The following is a 19081-nucleotide window of genomic DNA, read 5'->3' on the forward strand; positions in this document are numbered from 1 at the left end:
TGGAATCGAAGCCCCCCGTCGCTGGGTTCGCGTGGGGTCCGTTCGATAACCGCCAGCTGGTCTAAAAATAGAAGAGATGCATATTAAATTGGCTGCGACAGAGTCAAAGTTCGATAATTGCAGACCCGCACATTTTTGGGTGGCACCACCCCCCGATTCAGAACGCCCACGGTTTGACCTTGCCTCAGCTGTTCGCCAGCTGTACGGGAGGCAGAACAAAAATGCCGGCCAATCTCTGCACTCTTCTCCACCCATAATAAAGCTTTCGAAAGCTTCTTTGAGAGTACCTGCCTAGCTCTTCGGTCTAAGCTTTTCCCGAGTAAGTTCGACTCGAGTTGGGATGTAGATAGCATGTAAATTACCCTGCAATCGATAACAGCTGCGAACGCAAAGCCCGACAAATGTTAACGGAACTTCGAGTTTGGCCAGCATTTCCCGGCTGCATTCGCGCAATGTTCGCTGCAGGCAATGGACGCGAGTGGGAAACTCTCAGGAAAATATTTACCGCTAGCCTCCCGACTCCGTGTTGCGTGTTCCAAAGGGGCGTGTGCGTGCGCCTGTGTGTGTGTGGGCCAGGGGGAATCCAAAATGTAGTATTCCACTTCGACGCCCAAGGAGTACATGCAAAATACTAAAAGTCAAAGAAGTGCCTTTATAGTTTACCGATTTTCCTGACATTGCTTTGCCCCAACACTGTTTCAGTCGTCCAAGGCCTACGGATCAAGAGTATATAGGCGCGGTGAAATGTACTAAACCACAAGAAACACAATAAAATGTATGTTTCACAGAAATTACATAAATTTGCAGTTAAAGGGCCTATATAAAAACACTCTTGCTTAAAAAGTAACTAGAGACAGCTGCAAAGTAAAGAAATGCTACCAACCCTGAACACTTTCCTTTGAGCAGTACATAAAATGCGCCGAAATATCTGCAGCTGAGTGCGAAGTTCACCTTCACCCAAAGAGTGTGGCATGCAGGCATATGAAAAATCGATACTAGAAGCATCGGCAGTTGCAACGCCCTACGGCCGCTCCCACTTGTCCACAAACATCTGCAGCTCCAAGGGTGGGGAACCATAGGTCCAGAGGTCTGCTAGCTCGACTAGAGTCCGCGCAGGAGTCCCAATCCCGACGGCATGGTGGATGCCAAGCCGCAGCCACCCACTCCGGGAACGATGCCCGGAACGCCACCCGCTGGCTTTGCCGGCGAGCGATCGAAGATCAAACTGTTCATGGAACGGACGCCCAGCATCGGAGCCCTCAAGTCCAAGTTCCTCACGGTGCTGGGAAACAGCAACGAGCTGCTCAACGGCATATCAAACAAGGTATTTAAAGGCAGCAGCAAATTTGGTTGATTAAATGGTGATATTATGGTATATTCTAAGCTTTTTAGCTTCAAATTGATGGTTCAAGCAGGGTCTTAATTGAAATACAAACATGGAAATCATAAATATAAACCATGCATTCGCTTTCCATAAACTTCTAAACTTTCCTTAAACTTTTAATTGAAATACAAACATGGAAATCATAAATTCCTTAAACTTATAAAGCAACGAAATAATTTTAAGAGGAGTTGCCACACAAGCATAGCCGAAAATCATATGGGAATAGGAAGAGTCTGGAAAGAATACAAAGGTTTTGAGTGGTTTTGCAACAAAGTTTTGGATTACCTAAAATATATCCAGAATAGTTAAGTTAATTTTTTCCGAATATTCTATGTTCTCTTTAAGTGGGGTTTTAAAGTTTTGCCCTGATGCAGGCATTGAATTATGATTTCAAAGAGTTCTTGATTATTGGTAGTGTAAGCACGATGGACAATGAATCACGCACATCTCTATGGTTGAGCTGGGTTAGCCTTGGTAATGAACGCGACAAGAGGTGTTTGGGGGTGGCTCTGGGCTGGCAGATTGTGTGTCTATGTCTATGCTGCAAAAGCAAAAGCAACTGACACTTTGATGCTTTTGTTGTGCTGTTTGTTCTCGCCGTTTCCGCTTTGCTCCTGCACTCGTTTGACCTTCACTTGGAGGCCCCAATCTGCGTTCGCGGGAGGTGGGTCAGGGCTGGAATTGGAAATGGGAATGGAAAAGGGGGTATATTCTCTGCTGTTCCCTCTGTACTTGACTTTCTTCAGCTTTGAGCGCTGCGCCCTCGTCCTTGATTGAAATTAATTATGTTTACACCAAGCAGTGAAGAGGAGCAACTGCAACATTCGATTTTTTGCACCTTTCTTTGTTTTGGATTATCAATCATTGAGATTGTTTTCTTAAAGAATTAGCGTCAGATTTTAGGGTGGCTTAAACATAGTTTTATTTTAAAAATAGTGACCCAAAAATGATTTTCATGAATTCGGTTTTGGCAGAAAACGATAACTTACTCATATTTAGTAAAATAATTATTGTAATTAAGTAAAGTAAAAATAATCGCGTATATAACATTGTTAGTATTTATTGTCTCTTTGGAATATTATTTAAAGCTAGCCGTCTACATACTAAATGACATACAGTTGTATGTCAAAATTACAATACACTAGGCCCAAAACATATCCACATAGAAACTTACATCTATGAAGGACGTTCAGTACACCGCAGATGATCGAGTTCCTTCTAAAATGTGCCTTCTACTTTGTTTACTTGCAGCTGACCCTGAGTAGCAGCAGCAGCGACTCCGACTATTGTGATGACGACGAGGATATACCCAAATGTGAGTACCCAATAACACAAAATAGATTAACACTTTTCATAAATTTATTATAATGTTACTGTTCAGTTGACGAGACCATTGATTACACCAAGATCGACTTCGAAGGTCGCCGTGTGAAAGCTCGTCGGGCTCATGAGGAAATCATCTCGGGGCGTTATCGTCAGCCCAATTTAGCGCCACGTAAGTAATTTTAAAGGCAAGCAACCAGGGTCCCAAAATCGTTATTTGATCGTTATTTTTTCTTTAAAGAACTACTTTGATTTTCATTTGTAAACTTCACAAATATTTATTTGCTCACAAAATAAACATAAATCAGAATAATTGACAAATAAAACTATGCCTAATCTCGCTGGTTTTGATCTAATATGATGGTTTTATACCATTTCGTATCTGTCATTTCTACATCCGCGCAGTGCACGATGGCATTAATTTCCGGAATCATTCCGGTATTACAACTTCGGCTTCCCGAAGCTAGCTTTCAAGTTTTATAATGATTTTAAACGCCAATGGTAAATTGGTTTGTACATTTGATACAAACCGCCATCCCTTTCGATTGCAGGCGATTTGACCATCAGCCCAATATTTCTTGGTGTTGTATTCAATGTAGAAATATCTCGATGCAAACAGATGAAAAATTACTCTTTCTACGTCAGCATCCTCTGCTACGACTTTATTGCTATCCAGTTTCTCCCGTACTTTTTATACCCTTACAGAGGGTATTATAATTTTGGTCAAAAGTGTGCAACGCAGTGAAGGAGACATCTCCGACCCTATAAAGTATATATATTCTTGATCAGGATCGCGCCCTGAGTTGATATAACCATGTCCGTCTGTCTGTTTCTACGCGAACTAGTCTCTCAGTTTTAAAGATATCGAATTGAAACTTTGCACACACCCTTCTTTCCTTTTCACGCAGTATAAAGGTCGGAACGACTATATCCTATAGCTACCATATAACTGAACGAACGGAAATGCCATAACTTTGGTGTTTTTAAGGTTAGGAAGTTGGGATTTTTTATAAGTATTAAGGATACATCATATGAATAATTTTGGAGAATATAATTTACAGAATATTCTGCAAAGGCTCCGCCCGAAGTTAGCTTTCCTTTCTTGTTTTAAAATCGCTTAGAGCTTCGTCTGTGTGCTGGTCAATTTACGCTACCAAGAAACGACAGAGTTCAGTGTTCCTTGCTTATTCCAGTCCTAGCCTCACATGGAAATGTATTTGAATGGTGTTCAGAATGTCAAACGTTGTCCAGGGACTTCATGGTACTTAGCCAGGCGAGGAAATTTTAAATTTGTAGTCTAAACATTTTTTAATTTAAATTTATTTGCCGACTTTCAAACTACATAGTTGAACAAAAGTCAAACAGACGGACATACGGACGGACAGACGGACTACATCACGTCTCCTGGTGATGCTGATCAAGAATATATATACTTTATAGGGTCGGAAATGTCTCCTTCACTACGTTGCAAACTTTTGATTTAAATTATAATAGCTTCTGCAAGGGTTTACAATTTATTTTAAATATGCTGCATGGTATATGATTATTTATTATGATTTTCCTGGATTATTCTACTTAAATATTTAATTCAAAAAGAGTTATTATAAATAAATAAAACTAACATTCGAATTCAACATATTTCCATTCTCTTTGAATTGTGATTATATTGTAGACCAATACAGTCTGGAATCAAAATAATAATACCAATAATCAAATTAAATAAAGCGTAAAATAAATATGACCCACTAAGTAATTAATTTAAAAAAATGGTTGAGCTGCAATGATAACAAATCTAGATCAGATTTAATGTAGGAGTCTTAATTTAATTATAACCCATATTACTATACTAAGATTGGATATATTTGACATGACTAAGAATTTAATTTATACTATCGCTGACCCTCTTAAGGTCCCCGACTGGAACCATCGCGTGGTCGACATGCCGCAAGCAAACTGGGTGGACCCCTCCGCTCGAGTTCCGGCTCATCGAGCAGCTCCAGCAGTGACGACGACAGCAGCTCGATGTCGCTGCCCGAGCACATGGCCAACCGGTCCCAGTCGCACGACGTCAGCAGCACCACCCGCTCGGATTCCATAGAGTCGCGCCACTCCGGCGGATACGAGAGGGCCAGAGCGATTGCCGGTGCCCGACGCAGCGAGATGGACATGCAGCGGGATGTGCAGAGGACGGGGGAAGGGCTCGAGTCCTTGCCACCACACATCGATGTGCAGCCGCCGACGGAGGGCGGTGGAGGAGGAGGAGCGGGAGCGGGATCCGGAGGACGTCAGCAGTGGGCCGGGGGCAGCAACTCGATGCGCCTGCCGTCGCGCAGTCGGGCCTCCAACAGCAGCACCTTGACCAGCCTGCGGGACGAGCCGGATCAGCTGCTGGCCAGCCCCAGCATGGAGTCCACCGACTGGCGGCACTTCATCCGCTCCGAGTCGCAGAACTCTGTGCCGTCGTGGGCCTCCTCAATCAGCCTGGATTGTCGGGCGGGCGAGGAGCCGGTCAAGGAGTTCATGAAGCACTTCACCGCCCTGCTGTTCGGAGGATCTCCTGGGGCCGTCGATCTGGAGCTGAAGTCCGAGTTCGGAGTGCTGCTGCGGCTGGAGATCGGCCGGCTGTGGTTCACCCGGTTCCTCACTGACCAGCGCCACAAGTCCAAGCGGCTGGACTCGGTCACCTTCGGCGGTCTGGCCCAGTACTTCGCCCTGGCCCTGTTCGAGTGCAGCGAGTGCGAGGACTACGGCCCGGCTGCGGTCCTGATGAACCTCTGTTTCCTCTTCTACCACGAGGTGGAGGTGCCCGGCTGCGATCCCTACCGCGAGTACCTGTTCTCCTCGCTGCGCCAACAGCCCATCTGGCAGCAGGCCCGCTTCTGGAACGCCATCTTCCACGATGCTCTGCAGGCGGAGCGGGAGCACCGAGGTCAGAGCCAGATGAGGCGCCAACAGCGCCGCCAGCAGAAGCAACAGAAGCAGCAAGGAGCAGGGACGGGAGCGGGAGCGGGATCGGGAATGGTGGATGTGCCGCCTTCCCAGTCGCAGCGCAAACAGGGCGGCGACTCCTCGTCCAGTTCCTCGCATCAGGTGGTTCAGCCATCCACTCCGGCGGCTCCGGCGTCCACTGGCTCCATTCCGGCCAACCGCAGGCAGAGCAAAACCAGCCTCACCCAGCCAAAGTCGGTCAGGGAGCACGAGGACATTGCATTTCGGCAGCTTGGGTGAGTCCTTGTTTTTTTCCCTGCATGTTAGACCAGAGCCATAAGATCCATTGTACATTTTATGACTCATAAGGTATTCAGTTCTCTATCCTTAAGAAAAAGATCTTCACCGATTTGATTTATCCTAGTTCATGCCATAGCTATATATGGATAGAATAACGTATTAAAATTTGGAACCGATTGGATTTATAATTCACTTGAAATTATAAAGGAATAGTTATAGGTTCGAATTAAATGAAAAAAATAATCCTTTTTTGGAAACCGAATGGGGGGGATCACCTTAAAAGTGACAACACTCTCGATATTTATTTCTGTCGAAGAAAATACATAATACTTATTACTTCTTTAGTAACATTTGCAACATAAAAATATTTATATTTATTATAATTTATTTAATTATTAATTATATTTATATTTATATTTAATTTACAGGGCCTTGACGTGCAATATGCACTCACTGGGTACATCTCAAGAATTGTGCCTCGACTTCCTGAAAAAGAACGTGGTGGCCCTTAACCTATCAAAGGGTAAACAGCAACTAACTCAGCCTAAACTAATCATGCTAATACTATCATTTTAATCCCATAAAGATAAAGCCAAACTTATAAGAGACAATATCTATCGAATGTACCATGAGACGCAACTTTGGGGAGCCCGACACGCCTGAGGTGAGCTTAACGCTCTTACTTCGTAATTACTGATTTTACATTATTTCATTTTTAACAGCAGTAACAATTGTTTAAGTACCTAACGAAATCGTGTTTCAATCTTCGTCTCAACTAAAGCAAAACTTGTGTCGTAAGTCAGCCGACAACACCAAAATAATCCTAATGTAGCAGATCAATGAATTTTTATCTGAAATCTGAAGTTTTTACTCGCGTTGTTGTAACTTTAAGGACATTAATAAAGTGGGCATTCTTGTAACTGGGTTTGACACGCCCCGAAATTATATAAAACTTTAAACTTAAACTCAATGAATCATGAAGCAATGGGATAATTTAAAATCTATAGTTTGTAAATATTTTTATTTTTTAAATGCATTTAAAGAATGAATTTTTATTTTTCTAACCGAAATTATTTTTTGTTAAAGATCAACGAATTCGAATTGCATATCAAGTTATTCTTTGAATCAAAATCAGTTACAAGAATATGTTTACTGCGAACAGTAGGTGGACATTTAAGCAAATTCTTATATGTACATACATGTATCCACAAATTGTGATAAAAATATTTTGTGATTACTTTATATAGACCTAAATATTTACGTGTACCGAAATTATGCAATGCAAATAGCTTAAATATCTCAGATTAATTTGTTAAAAATCAAGATCAATAACTATGCTATGTATGTTTATAATGTAAGTGATAACATTTCGCAATTGTTTAATACATTCAAATTAATAAAACTCTAACAAAATTCAAAAAGTCACACGAATTATTTACCATTATGTAGATTTTTAATACTTACAGAATCGTTTATAAGGATCCATAATGCCAAAGAAGTTAATTTCACCGAGACGATGTTTTTATACCCAATTATACTTGTATATTATATTATGTATAATACTTTTGCAGAAACCAAAAAAGTTATTAAAAGATAACATTAGGCGTTCTTTTCGTGTGTATTTTTTTTAATTTAATTATTTATATAATTTATATTATAAAAAATGGTATTTCTGATCATTGACCACCGATACACTCACCCAAACAATTTGCAGATGTTCAGCGGAAAAAGCGCTTTTGCCGTGGAGATCGAGGCTGTAAGAATTAGAACACCACCACACAAAAACAATAACTAGGTGGGAGAGGAAATTAGTTTCTCCGCTTATTCTTGCATCTTTTCTATATATTTATGCGGGAGATGGTATACATATATTTGCGCAGTCTATGTAAGTAGATCTTCTGCCCCCAGCTAGAACGTCTCGTTTCCGGATGCGATAAACTCCACCAGCACGGTCGACGAACGGTTTTGCCGAACCCCAACAAAACACTATCTTTATATGACTAATTTTCACTGTATTCCCCATAAATTCCTTACCTTTTCAGAGGACTCAGCAACACAAATGCAACAATTCCTTTCCCGGGCCAATTGTAAGATCCGACTTCTTTAAAACAGGAATCAATTTGGCTTTTAGCCAAACTTTTGATATATTTAAAGCTTTTCTTTCTGTTTAATTTACATTTAACAGCTGAGCTGATTATACCGAATTCTAAGGCCGCCAAAAGAGAATAGAACGAATAAACGCCCCCCCTCCTAAAGGTGAATTTCACTCTGGAAAAAGCCTAACATTCGGCCCTGTTAATTGCCCTGTAAAACCTCTCTCATAGATGGCGCTTGCATCCATTATTTTTTCTATCAAGAGACAAGCGTTTCAACCAATTACTAGCATATACAGAAAAATAAAATTTCATGATAAACAAGGAAAAAAGCTATAGTGCCACGACTATAAAATACCCGTTACTTAGCTAACCAATTTCAAAATAAATCAATTTTAGGTAGCGCCATCTGAAGAACTACAGTGCAAATACCTCAAGTTGAGAGCGGTACGGCCAGTTTTTTCGCTCTCTCAAAATATATGAACCGTTTTCAAATATGCAATGACGTCATAATTAACACTTAAAAAGTTCTATAATTTATAAAGTAATGTTGCGTTTCGGAAATTTTTGGAGTGTTGATATTTATAGACTGAATAAGTATTTTAATGCTAGTTTTGACATTTTCCGCCCAATAACTGCCCTCTACGAGGTCTCTGAAGTGTTTAGTGTTTAGTGATTTGTGGCCGTGGCCGTGGCAACATTTTGAATCTTCATGCTAATCCCAAATCTCTAGCTCTTATAGCTTAGATATATATATACACTGTCAAGCGAATAAAATATATGTACGATTAACGGATATTAGATTAAAATTATATCATTATATTCATATTTTTTCAAGAAATACTATAAATTGTCAATCCTTTAATATTGACTGTCGTATCCAGCAAACTTTTTATGAATTATTTATTATGTGTGTTAATTCCTTCGAAAATATTTAATTAAAATATTGTATGCTGTAAAGTTAATCTGCAACAAAAAGACAATTTTAATACTAATAATCTGCTTCTTTATTAAATTGATGCAACAAAAGAACATTGTTCGCTTAACTTCTTTTTATTTGTTGGGGTGAATGAATATATGTTTAAAATAAATAAAAATGTAGTTTTAATATGGCTGGAATTTCTCTTTGCTACGGTTTATGCTTTTAAAATTGCTCTACGTAGAGATTTTTGAATACTTTTCAGCTTGAAAAAGATAATCAACATTTAACTTAGTTCAAAATGTTTAATTTTTCACGATTCAATAAATTTATTTATATACTTCTTTGTACAAACTGAACAAGCCTAGGTCTTGTGAGGGAAACAAAAAACTTTCGGACATGTTTAAACATTTATAAATAAAAACTAAATACAACTGACGAAAAATATTGATCGTAATTACAAGAATTTATAATGAAATAATAAGATTAATATTAATAGTAATAATTTATAGCAATAGACAAGGTAAAAGCTATAACAACAATTGCATGTGTACGATTTGAACTTTAATTTGAAAATGTTGGACTTTTCTATTTTAATTTTAGGCCAGATGTTTTGATTTCAATTGACGGTCGGATCATTCCTCTCATATAAATATATACAATACATTTGAAAACCTAAGGTCTTAGTTCCTTCCATATATATCTATATATGCATGTGTGTATATTTCTTTAAGGTAGGTGGTAGTTGGTACCCGATGCGGTTGCCGTATCCTCGGCCAGTATGCGGCTGTGTTCCGGACCTAATCCACAATGATCTGGAAGGTCACGGACCCCATGCGATCGCGGGCACTGCCGCTGTAGCGGATGTTCTTGGCCCAGGCGCGGCATTCGACGTCTAGCATTTGGCCCTTTGGCGGCGAGTTGAACTGCACGGCGACCAGGGGACTCAGGTAGCCCACCTGGCTCATAAACGGGTAGTAGTAGCTAGGGAATCCCTGGCTGGGGAAGTAACTGATGTCCTGAAAGTTCTCTTTATCCTTGTTCAAGTGTCCGTTGCAGCTCACCCAGATTTGCTGGCGCTAAAAGAGAGTATGTCATTACTCTAATGTTTTTAATTGAATTGCATGGATCTAAGTTTCTTGGTTCCACTTACCTCCTCCTTCTTCGTGTTGTTAATCACCTTTCTCAGATCTTCTGGCATACTCTTCTCCGGCTCGTCAAACACATCCGGTACCCAGCCATAGATTTTGTTCAACTTCAGGAATATGCAGGGCTGTTTCGTCTTATAGCCGTAGCCATTGGCTCTCGAGCAGCTGCCAAACAGTTCAGTATTAAACAGGCAAATATCTGTGACATTGTGGGTCTGACCGAAGCCACAATGCTTCAACGCCGAACCCTCGGTGTGGTTGTAGTCTGCAATGCGCCAAGTTCCAAAATGATTAGTACCCGCTGCCAACTAAATAATACAAGTTGGCTCACCCTGAAGAAATTCATCAATTAGGTCGATCCAGTATTTACTCTCGGCTTCCTTCTTGGCATCGAAAGAGATCACCGATCCACGCTCGGTCTGCTTGCTCAAGGGACGGAATCCCAGGCCGGGATTAGTGCCTATCAGGGAGTCGTGCAGCTTCCACTTAGGCTCCGTAGTGCTGACAGTGGACAAAAGACCCTGCATGCAGATGGTGAACAGAGCGGCCAGCACGATATAGAAGATCGTGTAGAACAGCAGCAGCTGACCTGTGGCAATAACAGAAATGAATATGATTTAATAGTATTCTTTATATGTACATATATCATCACCAGATAAAATTGTGCTTAATTCGAACTCTGTTGGTTTTTAGAAAAAGACAAATACTTTATAACACTGAAATATTTCACAAATCCTCTATAAAAAGTATTCCATAACTTCCATTATTATTACAATTTTCCATAACAGGATGATGGACTGACTCAATGTGTTCGCTAATTTAGCTAATGGACAGCCAATGTTGTGTTGATTTTAGTTATGGTTAAGGGGTTGATAAAGACGGCCAATCCGTTATCGCAAGTTTGTTAAAAGAAAAATGAATTCCAATACTACTTCAATCTTTGTACATTTTTTTTGTAGCGCTCACGGTATCGATTTGATTGTTTCTGTCATTTGCGAAAATGGGGGCTCCATGAATCTGTCGAACTGGCTAAATGGGGGATCTAAGAATGGAAATGAAAATGAGAATGGGACAGGGACAGGGACGGAGCTTATGCAATACAAACGAACACGCAAGTAATCGAACGCTTACGATGAGTGCAGTAAATAAGACTAGAACAACAAACAGAATGCCGGGACTTGTGCGCGGGACCGGCGATTTTCTGTATTTCAATGTCATTAACAATGACGACTCAGCTAGAATTCAGTGGGCTGCTTGTTACTTTCCCTGCGGCCACCGGACACAGAACACCGGACATCGGGCGCCCGACTTGGCCAAGCCCCATAGCAATTGCATAAAAAAGCGACAGCATTGACAAACCGAAATTGACAGCGCCCCCGGAAAAACGACCGAATCGACGGCTGTCCACTAGAGCTCAAATTTCCAAACAAATTAATCGTATGAATGAATATCGAATACAATGCACGCGCCCCAGAGTACAGTACGTAACAAAGGCAAGAGGAAATTACTCGGTACAGGGTTGATGGTGACCTGTACAAACACTCTCTGGCACTAAGCTATCGGTGGGCTTTGGGAACATCGATTGAAAACTGCTTTCGACCAGAAAACCACAATTTTGTTCCATATTTGAGTACCCATTAATTAATCACTTGATAATCGATTGCATTCCCTTGGTAATGGCTCTTCTACATTTAAGTTTTCAATGATACAACATGAACATTCAAAAGCACTTATCATGTTATAAAATATGTGAGTTTAGATATAGTGATCACATATTTCTCTATAACTAGTTAAATTGATCTATAAATTAAGCAGTGTCCTTAGAATAGTCTGAAAAAGACGAACTATCACGGGCCTAAATTTGAGATAAACCACTCTTTTGTTTGGTTATATAGACTGAATTATCAACTGCTAATCATGGCCTAAAATATAAAATTAATTTCCACATATATGTTTTCAATGGCTTGTTAAAAATGCATAAGCAAATATCAGGTCTTGACCGGTTCCAACATACAATGACAGGAGCTATCAATTGGTAATCGATGGCCTTTACCGGCGGTTGGTAACGACTTTTATGTATTTGAGTTTCCAGTTGCTCATCAAAGTTTCAGTCCGCCAAATGGCTCGTCTGCTTGTTGCCAAGTCCAAATGGAAAATAATTGCGTTCAAGTACAAGGAAATAAGTTTGGCAATGACCAGAACGCACCCAGACATAGACAAAACCCATGGGCAGACTATCACACTCGTGGTGTGACGCCAGTCGTCCGCCGAACCACCCAACCTCCACCGCATTACCAATTCCAATCGCCGCCCGGCGAGGTGGGACGTCGCGACGGCCTGTGGTGTTGGCTACCAATATCCAATGTGTAAGGAATTCTGGTCTACACGCTTACGATTATATGACGGCAGAGTCCCCAAACATTCTTATGTCTTCGCCGAATGAGGCATTACAAAAACTCGCACTAGGAGGGACCGCCATTGCCTTTTCCACTCAAATCGATAAGTCTACTCCACTTCAGCTTATACTACAGTCCTACAGAAATAAAAAGCGTATATAGGAGCCACTGACATATGTCTATTGCAGGCCATCTTCCCCTTACTACAATGCAGCAAATCTATTTAAAATACTGAATGCATTTATTACTTTTTTTCCCATCATAAAAATATGGTTTCGCGTAAATTATTATTGTTTATTACTAAGAAAAAACTTGATGACATATATGGCAAATGACAATTTAATGACAATGACTCCATGATGGAGATAAGTTATATGACCCAAATTGATATTTTAAACCCATTTTATTTAGAAGTGCTGGCAAAAAATCAGAAAAGGGAAACATTTATCTAATGTGCGAATGTAGGATATGTAAACTACAAATTTAATTTATGATATTCGTTTTTCAAGGCTACTTTTACGTTAGGCATTTTTTTGCCTTGAAATGTATTTATTTTTTGGAATATATGCAAACAAACCGAAAATAAACTTGAGATCTGGCACTTATAATTAGGAACGATAATCTGGCATGCCAAGAAGTCAGCGTGCCAAATAAAATGAGCGAATTCCCAATTCGGCTTAAAATTTAAAAGAAAAAATCACTTATGCCGAAGAACAAGTGACTGAGAAACCCCTTTGTCTGGCTGAAAACTTACTAAACACTTATATAAAAATCAAACAAGATGTCGGCGGGAGGTATCAAGTTTATGCATAACAGTAAATGCGACTCATAAAGGAAAGTTTTCTTATGGGGCATACGCACACTGTGGAATTGTGCAACTAGTCGTAGAGCTGAAGTGGCGCAACTCAGCGACCAAGTTTTTATAATAACACTAAGCAATCACACAGAGAGGACAAGGGCTTCGCTTATCCTTGTCCGTTGGTGCGGTAAACAAACTTTAAGGACCCGTGACCCATATAAAAAGCGCCACTCCCACCCATCCACTAGCATTGCCATCCCCATTCCCATTCCCATCCCCGGAAAACCCAACCCATAGTGCTGGAAAGGCTAGTCAGTTTGCATGACCAACGATTGATAACCTCGCTCTGATCTAGACGCGGACTTGGCTTCGTCCAAGCAAAACTACCAAGGCCGACTGAGCTTAATAATTTAGTTACATGCTGGTCGCACATATGGCCGGAATCCTGGACACCACGGCAAGCACTAAAAACAACTCGCCAAGTGGCTTAATTTGCACATTTGACCAGTAAGGTTCGTAGTTGTGGGAAATCGGTTAACGGCCTGCACATGTGCAACCGCATGATGGAGGTGTGTGATAAGTTGACTTCGGAAATGTTCCACTATTATAAATGAACTTTAATAAAGAGGACATATGTACACTCCCTAAAACATATTATTGGTTATTTTCAGTGAGAAACTAATCAATAAGTGAGTGTTACATGTTATCAGATTTTTAGCGTGGAAATAGAATGCAGCAAATAATTTCATAATTTATAATTTTTATCCCGATTATATTTAAGTCTCTTTCATATTGGTTTATCCAAATCGTTGGAAAAAATATTTTCTTAAATGAATCTAAAGGCTAGCAACAATTATGACGCCACCGAGACGAAGTTCTTGGCCGAGGAGAGGCGGCAAGTAATGAAGGAAGAACAAGTGTGCAACTTGTTGGTGTCTGTCATCATAATATTATACTCATTACCCCCGGACCACATCCAGCCAGATTAAGTGGGTCACGTCACCTCCCGTCCCGTCCCGTCCCGTCCTTATTACCAATAAGCCGTCCCGAATGAGAGCTATGCTCGCCTCCGTGGCGCCGCTCCATTTGTTGCTGCTCGCCGCACCCTTTGTCCATGCGTCACCGCCACAGACACACACACACACACACTCCCACTCGCACACCCAGGATCCTTTGGCCATCTTTCTTTTCGCCGTCTGTGTGCTTAGGGCCTATAGCATACTTTGCGGCATTTTAAGTGAATTAATTTCACATGCTAACGAGGGGTATGATCCAAATGCCCAGCCCACGGTAAACATTGCAAACGTTTAGTTTGCTGATTATTTCTGGGCCAGTATGCGGGTTGGAAGCTTTTCTCTTTTGTCCAACACTGTGTTTTTTATTCGGCTCACCTAGATAGGTAACAGCTGAATTATTTAAAGTATGTAATAAAAACCCAGTAATAAATTGATGACGCGAAAAGATTGGGTTGGATAATTGCGTTAGAGTAAGCTAGTCTGAATTATAGATTTTATAATTAGGAAACAGGATAAAGAAAATTTATAAATTTATATTTGTCGATTATTATGCAGATTTTGCGCTGCACCTTGGCATCGTTTCATTGGCAGCTATATGGTATCCGATTTTGACAAAACTTAAACTCTGATATGGTAAATAATTACTATGTATATCTCAAGGGAATATTTTGATTTTTGTTTTTCCTATGGGACCTATATGATATAGATGTCCGATTTTAATTTATTTAAAACCGTAATAGTATTTAAATATTACTAAATCACAAAGAACAAAAAATTAAAAACAACAAATTTATTCTTTTAATTATTTTTTTTTCCAATTGTTCCTATCGGAACAGCACTGGTATACAAAAGGGAAGGTCAAAGAAAAAATGCGCTAAAATATAATTTTAACGGGTAAATAAAAAGTGTGAGTTATAAAGTTCAAAGCCGTTAAACATGAAATAATAAGAGGAAATAATTAAGTACATATTTATACATACAAATAAATGGGAACACATTTTTGTTTTTTCATATTTTTCCACAACGTTGATAAAACCAAATATTTATTTGACTGTTAGCTTAAAGGTCGGCGAAAATCAGAAATAATTGTCCAATAGGCTCAATTTAATTAAGTAGTGGTTTGTGAAAAATACATTTGTTTCCAAATTAGCAAATTAGGCTAGTTTCCTGCGCTTTTATTAAATCGTGTATTTTATCGTAGACTTTGTCACTATCGTGGCAATTAGTTAGCAGCATGTCAATGTAAGCAGAACGCGGGGCGTGGCGGGGGCCGATTAATGGGGAAATCAGATAGAACCGGGGAAATGCGGTTCTAGCCGGTTTGAGTCCGTTTTAGAAACTGGCTAGGGCAGTGATTTGTCTGTCGTCTCTGCTGCATTGCGGTTGCATTGATCTGATATCAGTCAAAAGAGGAGGAGGGTATTTTAAATTGACCATGCTTTGTTAAGGAATTGATATTGGTACCAATGCCTATGTCTATTTTAGTTGTACAGTTCATTACTATTCCTTAAATCAGCAATGTAACATTAATAACAAAAGTTAAATCATGAACAATTTCGATTTATTTCTATAGAGGTAAGTGCGCTGTAGAGAATTAAAATGTGTAACAAAGCAGAAGCATCCCAAAAAAAACCAGCTATACCGGTTCTCTCAGGTTGTTCATCCCCACCTAAAAAAAAACCAGCACTACCTAAACCTAAACAAGTTCTCATTACGTTAATTAATAGAAATCAAAGCTCAGCCAACCGTCCAATGCTTTGCCACCGTTTGAAATCAGAATTTTATCAAAGTTTATCGGACGATCATAAATCAAATCGTAGTTAACTGATCTTGTTCTGAGTTTTGTTTACCTGTGGACAGCTATTCGTAATTACCTTGAGGAACATTAGCTGTGTATAATTCGGTGTCACACTATTTTCCCTGGGGTTGCGATTAAATTCTCCCACTAATACATTGCACACGACAAAAATTGGGTGGCAATAAGCAGCGAAAAGTCAAAGGACATGCACCAAGAACTGGATTTAATGATGGTAATTAGCTCAAGCCAAGCCAAACAATTTAACATAGCTAAATGTTTACATACTATATATTGTAGTATGTCCAGCAAATACTTTTTATTAAATATACATTCGACATCTGCTGCGTGAAGCAGGTGTGTCAATAGAGGGATAAATTCTTTAGGGTCCGGCTCCAACAAAAAGTAAATCAAGAATTATTCAGAAAGAACATAATATGTTATGAAAGCTTTCCTGGAGCGTCCATAGGGCAAATAAATTATACATCAATTTAATCATTTCGATAAAACTAGAAACGAATTTGTCCAACTTAATTAAAAGCTAACAAATGACATTAAGAAAACTTTTCAGCGTGTTTCCTGATAAGATTTTTAAAATCTTTATTCCCATGACCACTTACAAGCCCCATTTCCCCAGGGGAAAAAAACAAAAAACAATTAAGAAATTCTGGTGTTTCAGCAATTCGTTCTACGATCGACAGCTTTCTGAAATATTGGTTCTCTCATGCTCTCAGAGCTCATTTCTCTCTGCGAAACCTTGAATTTGTTTACAAAACCCATTATAAAAAGGCAAATATTATAGGCGATAAAAGCGATCTGCTCTGTATTCACGCTCCTGCCCTTTCACGTTTTCCCCCGATTACCTTTTGCGAACGTGGGTCCGTGTACATTTTCAAAAATCAAGAATTCGCATTATCGTTGAATTATGCTTGCTTTGCTTTGTGGGTAGCGAGAATGAGGGGATTGGTAACCAAATTAAAAAGGCAATTTAACAAAAATTTGTATGGGCAAAAAAGTGGAAGCAATAAAGACATCTGTTTAGTTTCAAATCTTTAGTAGGCGTTTTTGTGTCTTTTTAGACAATCGTTACTTAGTCCCTAGCACGTTAACTACAATGGTTTAAACTTTAAAGCGAATGTAATTTTTTTTAATATTATTTATAATAATGACTGACCGTAAAACCCCCTTTTATCACGTTGGTTGGTAATGTTTTATCTACTTTATGGCGCCGACTCAGCATTTTTGAGCCACCGCTTTTGAGATCTCTGAAGCAGCCTCTCTGCCTCATCTCACTTCCCTAATATGACTCGTCAACTGATAAGCCATTTTTACAAGCACACGGTCCTCATATATAGTTTTCATAATTAAATGACGAACATGAGTCTGGTTGTATACAATAAACAATCGCATTTTTGTTTCTATGTAGAGAGGGAGTGTGGATTAGATGCGGATATCTCATGTCGTTTTCGAGCAGATTAGTTGTAGACTGCGTAGAAAGAAGAGTTAGAAGGTGCTCTAATTAGTTTACCTTAAGTCTAAAAATAATTGATAAAATATATAACCTTATAGATATAACTAAAGTACCCAAATTAATTTACTCTAAGTATTTAATCATTTGAAAATGGATTTAAACGTGTATTTTCTTATCTATTTTACATATTTAAAAAAGTGTCGCATCTCTTTTTAGATTGTTTTAGAAAGTAGTTTACAAATTATTATTCCTGTAAGTATTTAATTAAATTTTAATTACTTACTCCAATTTTTTCCGGTTCGACCGAAAAATGTTCCATCCTGTGGATCGTAGATCATTTGCGAGAAGGTTTGCTTCTTCGCTGGCTGCGGGAATTCGAATTCGCCTTTGCCTCCCTTTCCGACATTCTTTGACATTTTGGCCCTTTTCTTTCACACTCTCCAACGGTTAATTTTATTTTTCGCTTGGATGCGAAAATTTCGGTAATGTTTTTCGTTTATGACGTGTATGGCGCGAAGGCTACGAAAACTGATTTTATGTATACGAATAGCTGTGTATATGCGATGATTCAACAGACTCGGAAATAAATTCTCTTTTATTTTCGCGCTCACAGCACAGTATTTTGAAAAACTTGTAATTATGCAATTTTTTGCGGTGTGAATACTCGGATGGTCGTAAGGATGTAAAAAGAGTTAGAAACGGTTGTAGTTAGCAGAATACCAGAATAGAAGCACACACTAAACGGTCTGAGGGATACGAAAAGTTGTTTCCAACTTTTAAAATCCCTGCTAACTTCGACTGCGAAAGGCGGTGCGTGCTGCGTGCTGCGCTCTCGGCGAAAGATCACCAACTAACCGAACGCAGTGTAGTCAAAGCAAAGCGTAAAACAACGTTCAACGAACGTTCTTCGCCCCTCAACACTCACACAGGCACACGCTACTCGCTCTCGCTCTCCCGCCAACAAAAAGCTTTAAGATAAGAGTGCCGATGCACTAAAAGAAAGGGGGCTACTCTTCACGATACAGAACTTGCATAATTTATATTTATTATTTGCAATAGAGAGTAGAAGTCATCATAATAGTAAATTCCAGGGACTTAAACCGAATCCAATATCAGTTTCAACGTAAATGTTTTATGGTTGCATACAACACACATAAGTAGTTATTCAACGATATTAGATTTGCTGAACATATTTCACATTCTTTACAATAATATCAAATAAAATAAAAGTCTTTTTATTTTAAACATTGTTGTAAAAGAAGTTATCTGTAATTTTAAATCGGGTCGTTTAAGCCAACGACTGGTTCTAAGTTATATCCTGGTAAGTTATATTAGGTCAAGTTCTGTTAAAATTTAAATTATTTAATAGTGGCTTATCTTATCAACGTACAATTTCCAATTTTTATTAAAGAAAGAGGCCAAACGGTTTTTGCATTGTAATAAAAATAGTAAGATCCTGCGATCTAGAAGTTCAATTATACATATTAAACTTTTAACTATACATAACTG

General features: G+C 39.3%; 2 protein-coding genes across 3 annotated transcripts; one reads left to right on the plus strand and one right to left on the minus strand.

The window, feature by feature from the left end:
• The first annotated feature begins 461 nt into the window (after positions 1-461).
• Positions 462-7345, plus strand: LOC108043582 (uncharacterized protein KIAA0513). Of its 2 annotated transcripts, none has more exons than XM_017122353.2 (7): positions 462-1324; positions 2636-2699; positions 2766-2879; positions 4617-5931; positions 6364-6458; positions 6522-6599; positions 6658-7345. In XM_017122353.2, exons 1-6 carry the CDS (start codon positions 1136-1138, stop codon positions 6596-6598), a joined length of 1854 nt encoding a protein of 617 aa, XP_016977842.1. In that variant the 5' UTR covers positions 462-1135; the 3' UTR covers position 6599; positions 6658-7345. The 2 variants fall into 2 exon arrangements, with proteins under 2 accessions (XP_016977842.1, XP_016977843.1); XM_017122354.2 differs by having other exon boundaries at positions 6661-7345.
• Positions 7346-9251: 1906 nt separating this feature from the next.
• On the minus strand, positions 9252-18430 carry LOC108043581 (sodium/potassium-transporting ATPase subunit beta-1). The gene is made up of 4 exons (XM_017122351.2): positions 17856-18430; positions 10427-10684; positions 10101-10360; positions 9252-10026 (listed from the first exon to the last, which is right to left on the minus strand). The coding sequence occupies exons 1-4, from the start codon at positions 17986-17988 to the stop codon at positions 9748-9750; spliced, it is 930 nt and encodes a 309-aa protein (XP_016977840.1). The 5' UTR covers positions 17989-18430; the 3' UTR covers positions 9252-9747.
• Positions 18431-19081: the final 651 nt, after the last annotated feature.

The sequence above is a fragment of the Drosophila rhopaloa genome, unplaced genomic scaffold (assembly GCF_018152115.1).
Source record: "Drosophila rhopaloa isolate 14029-0021.01 unplaced genomic scaffold, ASM1815211v1 contig_2, whole genome shotgun sequence".
NCBI classification, from domain to species: Eukaryota; Metazoa; Arthropoda; class Insecta; order Diptera; family Drosophilidae; genus Drosophila; species Drosophila rhopaloa.

What these genes read in the sequence shown, in the direction of transcription:
- LOC108043582 (XM_017122353.2), top strand. Translation starts at nt 1,136, where the DNA reads ATGGTGGATGCCAAGCCGCAGCCACCCACTCCGGGAACGATGCCCGGA. An exon ending in CGACGAGGATATACCCAAAT is followed by an intron (nt 2,700 to 2,765) that starts GTGAGTACCCAA and finishes GTTACTGTTCAG; the next exon opens with TTGACGAGACCATTGATTAC. An exon ending in GGCCCTTAACCTATCAAAGG is followed by an intron (nt 6,459 to 6,521) that starts GTAAACAGCAAC and finishes AATCCCATAAAG; the next exon opens with ATAAAGCCAAACTTATAAGA.
- LOC108043581 (XM_017122351.2), bottom strand. Translation starts at nt 17,988, where the DNA reads ATGTCAAAGAATGTCGGAAAGGGAGGCAAAGGCGAATTCGAATTCCCG. An exon ending in TCGAACCGGAAAAAATTGGA is followed by an intron (nt 10,685 to 17,855) that starts GTAAGTAATTAA and finishes TTATTGCCACAG; the next exon opens with GTCAGCTGCTGCTGTTCTAC. An exon ending in ACAACACGAAGAAGGAGGAG is followed by an intron (nt 10,027 to 10,100) that starts GTAAGTGGAACC and finishes ACTCTCTTTTAG; the next exon opens with CGCCAGCAAATCTGGGTGAG.